This window comes from Macrosteles quadrilineatus, unplaced genomic scaffold, assembly GCF_028750875.1.
Source record: "Macrosteles quadrilineatus isolate MER2022 unplaced genomic scaffold, UCM_ALF_1.0 Scaffold_2__2_contigs__length_208266976, whole genome shotgun sequence".
Taxonomy (NCBI): domain Eukaryota; kingdom Metazoa; phylum Arthropoda; class Insecta; order Hemiptera; family Cicadellidae; genus Macrosteles; species Macrosteles quadrilineatus.
In genome coordinates this window covers 32,758,789-32,768,894 of record NW_026542595.1, presented here as the reverse complement: position 1 = coordinate 32,768,894, position 10,106 = coordinate 32,758,789, and the positions used below count along the sequence as shown (strand labels likewise).

At 35.2% G+C, this 10,106-nt stretch overlaps 1 protein-coding gene across 1 annotated transcript; it reads left to right on the top strand.

Annotated features, from left to right (window-relative positions):
• Positions 1 to 274: 274 nt before the first annotated feature.
• LOC128987105 (porwaprin-c-like) lies at positions 275 to 9,547 on the top strand. The gene is made up of 2 exons (XM_054407804.1): positions 275 to 435; positions 9,312 to 9,547. Exons 1-2 carry the CDS (start codon positions 330 to 332, stop codon positions 9,512 to 9,514), a joined length of 309 nt encoding a protein of 102 aa, XP_054263779.1. The 5' UTR covers positions 275 to 329; the 3' UTR covers positions 9,515 to 9,547.
• The last annotated feature ends 559 nt before the right edge of the window (positions 9,548 to 10,106 follow it).

Below are 10,106 nucleotides of genomic sequence, written 5' to 3'. Positions count from 1 at the left end.
CGCTTTATCTCAAACCGTTTAGAAGTTATTATTTAAATTGAAAAAAAAAAACAATTAAATACAGACGGAAAAATAGGCACCACAGATCTATGTTCCTTTGGTAAAATGTGTTTGTCTTGACCTATAATTTGAAATGGTGTTTTCGCTGAGGACAATACACCAGCGCACTAAGACTATATTTGTAGACAGCGGCAGACGACGTCACTGACAGTAGTTGTTAGTGCGTGTATCAATTGTCGCTGCTCCCACTCACTGGTCAGTTCAGTGGCCAGTCACAGTCAGTAGCCCCTCTGTCATCACTCACCACTCACCACTCACCACTCACCGACATGTCGCAGCTCTGTGTATGTGTCGTCATCACCATCATCGTGTCGTCAGTGACAACATCCCCTCAACACAGGCCTCGTCCTCCACACACATTCCGTCGTCCTGACTGTAAGTAACACGTCACCTAGTCGCGCTACTCGTTAGAATCAGTGTTTGGGCATAGAGTACTAGAATGCAATTACTTATAGAATGTGTTGCTAGCCTAGCCTAGTGATAAGAATCTTGTAATTTGGGGCCAGGAGGACAGGTAGGCCTACCCCGGCATATCCACAGGACGACAGGAGTTACATGGGTTTTTGGATAACATTTCCCAAAAAGTGTTTGTATAGTACTTTCACACATTTAAAAATGCCATTTTTGGCGTAATGCCTATATAAACTACTTATTAGAAAAATGTTTGTTAGTCATTGGAGGAAGGTGTTGATTACTATTACTAGACCAATTTCCTTATTATTACTATACTATTTCCTTATTATAATTGCCTGCCATGCCACTCAATTAAATTGTGGCAGTACAACAGTATTGACTACATGTATATTAATAGGCAATGATAGTAATGACTATTTTACCTATTTTTGTAAATGTGGTTTTTAATAATAGCTGGATTTTGTGGCACGGGTATATTTAAAGTTTCTTACCAAATTTACAATGCGGCAATGACGAAGTGTGTCCTAAATTGAATGGCCTTTCTGCCTCCCAGTGATCAAAGATCAAGGGATCGGAGTTAATTGCAAGGAGATTGTTGTTGAATAAATGAAGAAATCTGGAATCTTCCAGCACAATTTTATAGAGTGAAATTTGCTCATTATAAACTTACTAGTGTACCTGTTGCTCAAATTCGAGCAATTTCTAAGTATTACAGGCGTTATTTCAAAACGAATAACAGTGATAATTTCTGATGACTTTAAAAGATTCGACTCAAAGATTATGGAAATACTCAAGATGCACATAACAGACCGATATAATCAACATTTCTTGTAAATATCTTACCATATTTCAAAAGCTGATATTGTTTTTTAGTGTTTAGGCCTACTACAAATAGCCTTACTCATAGCCGCAATAGGTTGTCCATAATAACGATTATAAATAAAAAAAAACATTATTTCTATTTCTTCTCCTTGGTAGTGTTCTATGACTTTCCTGTGTTTCCATAGTTTGCAAATCGGCTCTTTCAATGGTTACTAAGAAATGCAGCACAGTGTTAATTCAGTTTTCTTTTATCAAATTATCCAGGCTCTCTCACTTTTGTCCATTGTAATACGCCAACCCACATTCAAATAGTAAGTATTTGTATTGCAACCAACTAAGTAAATGTTTGTAGCAAAACTGTCAAATTAGCCAACTTATTGACTGTTTACAAAATTATCATGTTCTTCTTCTCACTTTTAATTCCTGACAACACTGGAGTTTCATAACAATGTTTGTTTCCCATGTTAATCTTATGGAGAAATACGAAACTTTTAAGGGTCCCAGGGCCTCATTCTCTAAATTATTTCAATTACCTAAAAATCACCTTATTTTACTAACATATTTTTGAAATAAATTAGGCCTAATTCTTTTAAATAACAAGTAGGCCTACGATACTGTATACATTACTACAACCTACAACAATAAATTAATTTTGATCTTAAGCCGCCGATCACGTTTTTCATTACTTATTTACAATCATTGAGTATACACGTCATAGGCCTACTCAAATGTTACAATTAAGTTCATACACTGAAATTAAAAACCGTACAAGGCCGTACATGTTTATATTCATAACAAAGCACAGAGCCGAAAAAGCTTTGGAGAAATTTAAATTTCCACACATTTTGATGTTTATATGTAAGTGGTCAAGTGTTAAGAATGTGCACGGGACTTCTTTGAAACATAAAAGATCACATTTCCAAGTGCAGGACAGGGATTTTGTTTGAATTAGGTACAATTAACTAATCTTCACTGCTGATTGTCCAGTTTAGTCCACTGAGGTGAGTAGGGATTGCTGGTATAATCCGTGTGTAAATGGTAAGTCTAGTATAAATTGTTACAACACACAAGTTCTATCTATCTATATAAATAAAATTACAGTTTTGTCTGTACATTGCTTAGAATCATACAGTTTTTGGTTATTTTTACGTTTCATAGCCTTAGAAAGCCGAAACGAGTCTTATCTTAATTTCTGTCTGTATGTCAGTTTGTCTGTCTGTCCATTCTGTGATTCCGTCTGTGACGCCAAAATGTCATTTTACGCGGCCTATTCCTAGAAAACTAGAGCACCGATCAAGATTCTAATCATTTGTCTGTATTTACTGGATTGGTGAGAGTGTCTTTGGCTATAAAAACATAGCCTCGCTTCCTTGAAAACAAAATAACGAACCATCAAAAACCCAATTTTGTTAGATTGTTGTAAAATTTTCTCCTAATGTTTACTATTACATTTTATGAATTAACGATCAGCTGTTTGGATTAGTTCTCACTTCTAGCTGTCACTGATATGTTTACATTAAAAGTTGTTTACAAATACCGCAACCATTTCCGATCAAGTTTTGTTGGCACATCCAAACCAAGTGAGATTAAAAACCTTGTGCCTTACTTAACCGGTTTAATTAATCGCAAGTCGCAAGTGCAACGATTGTTCTTGAGTTTTGATAACCGGGGAAAATACCGGGAGTCAGTGTTGTATTAGTGCTGGGAAACTTACATTTTTTACATCATCGTCACCAATAACTTACAAAAAAAAAGGTTTCCACTCATTGACGGCGGGCGCTTCAAAGACAGTTGTGTAAAGTGCAAAGTAAAAAATCACAACTGCAGTGGGTGATCGTGGATGTTGCTGCGATCTTGGAAGATGTTTCTGATTTTGCTGTGATCGTATGATCGTAACAGAGGTTTAACTTACAGATGTAGCTAAACTCGCTTTTCCAATGTGTCACTTTTGGTTTCTACTTACTTACATTTCGACAACGATATTGGTACTTTTCCTACTTAGGAAGTAAAACTATAAACGTTCAAAACCTCAGATTTTTGCGTTTTTTGTCCCATTTCCTCCGAATGTTTGCTAGATGTATGTACCGATTATCGTTTAGAGATTACGTAACGGTAATATTTTAAATAAGAAACCTTTGTTTGGATAAAGGTGGTTTCTTCAAACTGTCATTAATATGTCAACATTAACAGTTGCTTACAAATAATCATATTAATGGGAAATAACTTTGATTTTCAAAAACTTAAAAAGAAATTAAAACCAAGGGAGATTAATAACTTTGGTACTACACCACATCAAGTGAAAGTTTTTTGAGCAAACCATAGTGAGTTTTTAAAGCTTTACGTTGTTAACGTTGTATGTTACATGTTTTGTGGCCTGTGTATTTATTTATTCATATATTTGCCAACGGATTAACAACTATAATACAGTTTGTTTAGATGGACAGTTTGAATTGGTCGTAAGTATTATAGTTCTTTTCTTAAATGTAAACGTTATATTAAGAATTACAAATTGACTAAACAATTCAAGGTAAAATGTAAAGTCTAGTCTTACAATAAAATGTAAAGCCCGAGAATCGATTCAATAATTACTTTTCAACTATCTCGACCTCATTTGTGTCGGAATTAAAAACTTGTTGTATATTTTGTACAACTTGAACCTACATTCAACACACATTCAACTAGTACATGTACAAAACAACTACACTATATGGAAAAGAGGAAACGTACCGACGTCACTGGAAATTAAAAAAAAACAACACTTCTTTTTTAATGCTTGCCTATGTTTCAAATAGGCTACTTTAACAGTATCCATGTCTTTAGGGGAACACACTTGTTATAACACAACCTAAATTACCACCACAACCTCAGCCGGGTTTTATACAAAGATAAACAGATGGATGACATAGATTGAACACAATGTCAACATTGACCTAGGACACTGCAATTAGACAAACCATCCTTTTATGAAATCGTGTTCAGTTGTGGTTACGTTTAGGGGTGTCTATATCAGCGCTCCCAAACGTGAAAATATTACTTTTGTTTAAACTATGAATATATTGTAGTTTAAATTAACTAATATGGGAAATTACTATGTATGTTTATTCAATGAGGGTGGGTAATTAATTATCAAGGATAGAACTGATAACGGTATGGATAATACACATTGACAATTACGTCATTAGCTTTACTAGCGTCTAGCGTGTTTACTTTTTATATTCCTGCTACATGTGACCAGTTCTTTTTTTTTTCAAATGAATGTCATTTGAACCAAACAGCTGTTTCAAAACCAACTGTTATTGTTTTTTCCTACAGTCACCCAACAAAGTTGGCTTCCTTGTACTGTTTATAGTACAGAAAGCTGCTAATTGCTGCATATTTATACTTTGCCGTACGGTTTATACTTTGCCGTACGGTTTATACTTTGCCGCACATCAGGATTCCAACGAAACAGCATGGTTCTATTATGCACGTAATCCGTGTACGCTTGAAAATAGGTTGGCAACACTTAAAGATAATAATACTATGAGCAGCTGATTGACTATTATAACTACGATTTAACCTGTCATTTCGTGTTTATAGTTTCGGTATTTCTGAACTTTCTGGACTTTTCTTTTAAACGTTTTTAAAACATTCCTACGATCTTAATAAACAAGAAAATACCTTTAAAGCATTTTTTTAGGCGCGGAAGCCACTTCAAATTACAAAAACATACGGAACTATATTCTCAAAACGCAGAGCACATTTCTTGCCGAGGAAAAATAGCGGAGTGATACGGACCGCGGGTACTACTTTCTCTAGGGCACCATTTGTGTTGCCAGCTGAACCTAAAAACGTGTTGTATAGTGTTTGAAATACTAATAATTTAATTTATATGCTTTATAGTGACTGTAGGAAAAATATAATGTGTAACACGAGTGAAAAAAGGCCTTTGCTGCACTCGAGATCATTCCGCACTCGCCTGCGGCTCATGCGTAAACATTGCTCTCGTGTGCAGCAAAGTGCCACTTTCACCACTAGTTACACAAATAACTATTACTTTTCTTTGTTTACACTTATTTATTTAGCAATTAATGCAGTGAAATTGATATAAAGGATATGTGTGACGATTAGTTAGTTTTGATGTTAGGACACCAAAGTTAAATTATGTGTACTGTCAATTTTATTGGATATTATCGTTATATTTTAGGTCGTTTCTATTCAGACCTACTGGAATTTGTGTAGTTGTATTTTGGTGGTAATAATTATGGAAGAGGCAGGTATGCTATGGAAGGTGGTATCGTTGACTAGGTCTATACACTTCTCAATCGACTATTACTCTCTCTACCGTAGGCTACTTAGGCTATAATCAGTGTGCGTCTGTGCGAATCGGCTGCAAATCTCACTTCAACGCTTTTCACATCGTAAAAATTGCAGAATTGCTGTTTTATTGTAAAATTATCGGATTTAAAATGCATATCATATAGGCCTACGATGGAATAAAAACATATTTGGTCACACAACATTTGTTTACAAGACGATTTTTCACATTAAAAAAAACTGCAAGAAACTTTGCCTTTATTTGTGTAAACTAGCTGATCTGAATTGTCCACGGTTTGAACTGACTACTGAATTCACGTACGTAGGACGGGCTGCACAATTTGTTTTTCAGGATTAATTTTGCCAACAGTGTCATTTAGAGGCTTCTGATTGACTATAACGAAGGTTTAGTAATTGAAAAATTATTTTTGTTAAAAGAATAAAATTATAAATGCCTCAAATTCAATTTTATATTTTTTTATTATGAAATTAAACCGTCATAACCTAACCTAACCAACCAAACGTGCTGACAATGAAAAAATCAAATGAAGGTTTATTAATCGAAAAAATAGTTCTGTTCATAAAATAAAATTATAAATGCCTCAAATCCTATTTTATAATTTTTTTATTCTAAAATTAAACTATCATAACCTTACCAAACTAACCAGACTTGCTAATAATGAAAAATCAAATGAAGGTTTAACAGAAAAAAATATTTCTGTTCATAAAATAAAACTATAAATGGGTCAAATTCAATTTCATAATGTTTTAATTATAAAATTAAACCGTCATAACCTAACCAAACCAACCAAACTTGTTGATAATGAAAAAATCCAATACAAAAAATAGTGCTACGGGTGGGATTCGAACCCGGATCCTTCGGATCATCAGCCCAGTACTCTATCCACTACACCACCGAGGCCGATGGCATCAACCGTATCGTCGCGGTAATGATGTTCCCTCAGCCAATCAGAAGCCTCAAAATAATACTGAAGGCAACACTAATCCTGAAATAAAAATTCAGCGGACGGCCTAACACCGCGTTCATATTTAAAGGGAATTAAAGAATTTATTCAGCTGTTTTAAGTAAAAAAGTTGGTTCTATGATATGCAAAAGCATTAAAAGTAATACGATTTATCAACAGGGTGCAGCATGCTTTTTATTTATGAAAACAGCTAATTTGAACCAAGCAGCAACAAAAAACCGTGATACGCAATGAGAACTGTCAAAGTTGGATTGTTTACACTTATGTTTATGTTTTTCGTGGTATAGACACACTTTCACTCGTGTTTTGAACGTCTTTTCGCTACACTACAAAGAATAATTATATTCTTCATTACAAAACTCATAGAATGCCTTCAATATAAAGTTAATATTTACTTTAGTTGTTGAAAATTGAGACAGTTGATAAAATACCCCAGCCGCAGCAAACCTGCGGTATTAAAGGTAATAATAGGTTTTTCCATTTTGACCCTAAAACACAAAATTTCACAATTTCTTTTCCAAACCAGAGCTTAAAACAACAAATAATTTAGTATATTATGCGTCTAATAATTCCAAAAATTACAAAAAATTCCAAAAGAGAAAATTCCTAAAAAATTGTAAATTTCAAATTACTATGTTGTTCTTATATGGAGAATAAGTCAACTGTTGTAGTTTGCTTGTTTATGAACATATTTCATTGATCAAATTCGGAAAATACAGTACATTCATTTGTTACAAAACTACAGTATTAACGTTTTACAACAAAAACACTTTTTTACCCTCCCTGTTGTTTAAAATCTAAAATTTATGCTCTCATATAATGTATTCCTAACTTCTAGACATTCCATCCCTACGTTACGGATGTCGCCAGTTTTTGAATCAAAATCGTTGTAGTCAAAGGTGCCCATCCCCTGAAAGGCGCAAAGCCCCCTCCTCTCCCATTTCATATTTCTCTCTTCCCTTTCCCTTAATCCCCCCCCCCCAAAAAAATAGCCACCTGCCAGTGCCACCTTCCCACACTGAAACCAAAATTTCACGCTTTTTGAAAGTGAAAAAAATAATATAAACACCAAGTAACTGTCATTACAGAATGTTTTTAAGGGGCATATGTTTTCCAATACAAATATTAGGATGATGATATAAAGGTCACGATAGATGGTTAGAAAACTTTGAATTTATGAAAATGCCATGCTTATTATAGAGAATTTGAGAAGGTCTCTTCACCCAACCGATACAAAAAATAATTAGCCACAAACGGACAAATGCAAGACGGGTGAAGCCGCTATGGGAATGAAGAATAGCTACTTCATATAAGAAAATTTTCTAAAAAAGAACCATATTTTTCTCCCAGCGCCCTTTCCGAGAATGTGGTTTTCTGTCTGCCTGCACATACAGTTGTCATGACAATAATCTATGACAACGGCAATGTCTTTGTCATTTACCCGTGGCTGAGAAGACATCATTATCCACGGAGCAATATCTTTACATCCTTCGGTGGTCGTGAACACATCATCATCGCCTTCCGTAATCTTCGCAATGTTTAAATATCTTCGCATTTGCAAAGAAATCATCATGCCTTCCATGATCATGACAATATCTTGAATCCCTCCGAGTTAGCGAAGACATCATCGCCACCTCTCGTGATCAAGCAATAATATCTTGACATCCCTCAGCGGTCGTGAACACATCATTATTGCCTCCTGTTATAACGGCAATATCTTGAGATCCCTCCACGGTCACAAAGACATCACCATCGTCTCTCGAGATTGCGGCAATATCATGCCTTCAGTGGTAGCGAAGGTATCATCACCGATTCTCGTGATCGTGGTAATATATTGACAGCCGCCTGCGATCGCAATAAGACATCGGGTTGTTGCAAGGATAAAATTTGAGCTTTTAATAGCCAAAATTATCTTGCAAGTGTTAAATAAAGTGTATGAATATAACAAAAAGCATTTTAGGGTTACTCATAAACAAATAATAATAAATAGTTATTTATGGAACTAAGTCAATTAAAACCCCTCCATAAAAATCTTTACTGAAATCCCCCTCTGTTCACTCCTTGTTGTAGTTTATATGAGCTACCGACAGATTGTGCTGATGTAAGTTACTAATTACTGTGTATGGTCAATGTTACTGCTGAATACACAAACTTGTTTACCAAGTAAAATTAATAGAACGTCTTATTGTGAGCTACAGTAGCTGTTATGACCCATAAACATTAGCAACACAAAATAAGGTAGAAAATAGAATTTTAGACGCTAGAGCATTCTGTGACTGTCTCACACAACTATGTTCCTTTTAAATAAAAAAATTGCAACATGGGGTATAGCTGTTCCATGTAGATGGGATGTCTACTTCAGTATTTAAAAGTCAATGCTTCAACCAAAACCAACTGAGTAGTACAATATGGTGTGTTTAATTGGATTTGATGAGGGAACCTGAATGATTTACATATTTTGTATAAATTTACACATAGTATTGTGACTGATTACTGTTGACAATTGACATTACAGATGGTCGCATTGGTCTGTGCATATATCAAGGTTGTGGTTCCAGACATTCCCAAAGATCACAGACACCTCGGCAACAGTGGGGACTGGGGAGCCTTCCTCACTGTGTCGCAACCTGTGTACAAGTGACCATTCGAATGTTCAGACAACCAGAAGTACTGTCCTACACACTATATGAATATACATGCTATTGTGACTTAACTGCTGTGTTGACATTACAGATGGTCGCATTGGTCTGTGTCCGTATATCAAACGTGTAGTGCCAGACATTCATGAGGCTCACAGACACCTCGGTAACAGTGGGGAGCCTCCCTCACTGTGTGGCAACCTGTGTACCAGCGACCACGAGTGTCCAGACGACCAGAAGTGCTGTCCCACACACTGCGGATACACATGCTACGACCCAGTCTTTATTGCTGACTGAACAAAATAAGAGATGAATCTGTAAATATTACTGTTTATTAAACGTATATAAAAATTTGTCTTTTTTTAATCAAAATACATTGATATTCAACATTGATATCATTACGATACACCACGATACTATTTCACTTTTATTTTCCGTCAGACAAACTGGCAATAAATGGAAAGTAAAAGGCTGTGATAGCTTAATTATTCACAAAGTGATGTCAACTGTTAAGGCATTGTCAGACTCACAAAGACTTGTAACACCTTTTATGCCACCAGACTATTTTCATGAAACTTTACGTTGAAAATTATTAGCCCCCAATAAAAAAAAACTCATGAAAATTAATACTGTATCATAACAAGGCTCCATGTCTAATTTTAAGACGACAATACACTATGATAATGATACAACAAATTTTTGAAAATAGGTTGACTCCCCTAATAGGACAATTAATTTTGTCATAATACTCAAAGTGATGATGTAAAGAAAATTGACGCTCCCACTAAGCATGAATCACGTTCGATGCTTATAGGTAGGAGGGGGTCAATCCCAATCCCTTGATTTGCTGTTGCCAGTTGATGGATAAGTATGTGGAAAAGTGTTTTGA

Excerpts from the sequence above, each read along its gene's own strand:
- LOC128987105 (XM_054407804.1), top strand. The coding sequence starts at position 330 with ATGTCGCAGCTCTGTGTATGTGTCGTCATCACCATCATCGTGTCGTCA. Across the intron at positions 436-9,311 it reads CACATTCCGTCGTCCTGACT|ATGGTCGCATTGGTCTGTGT; the intron begins GTAAGTAACACG and ends TTGACATTACAG.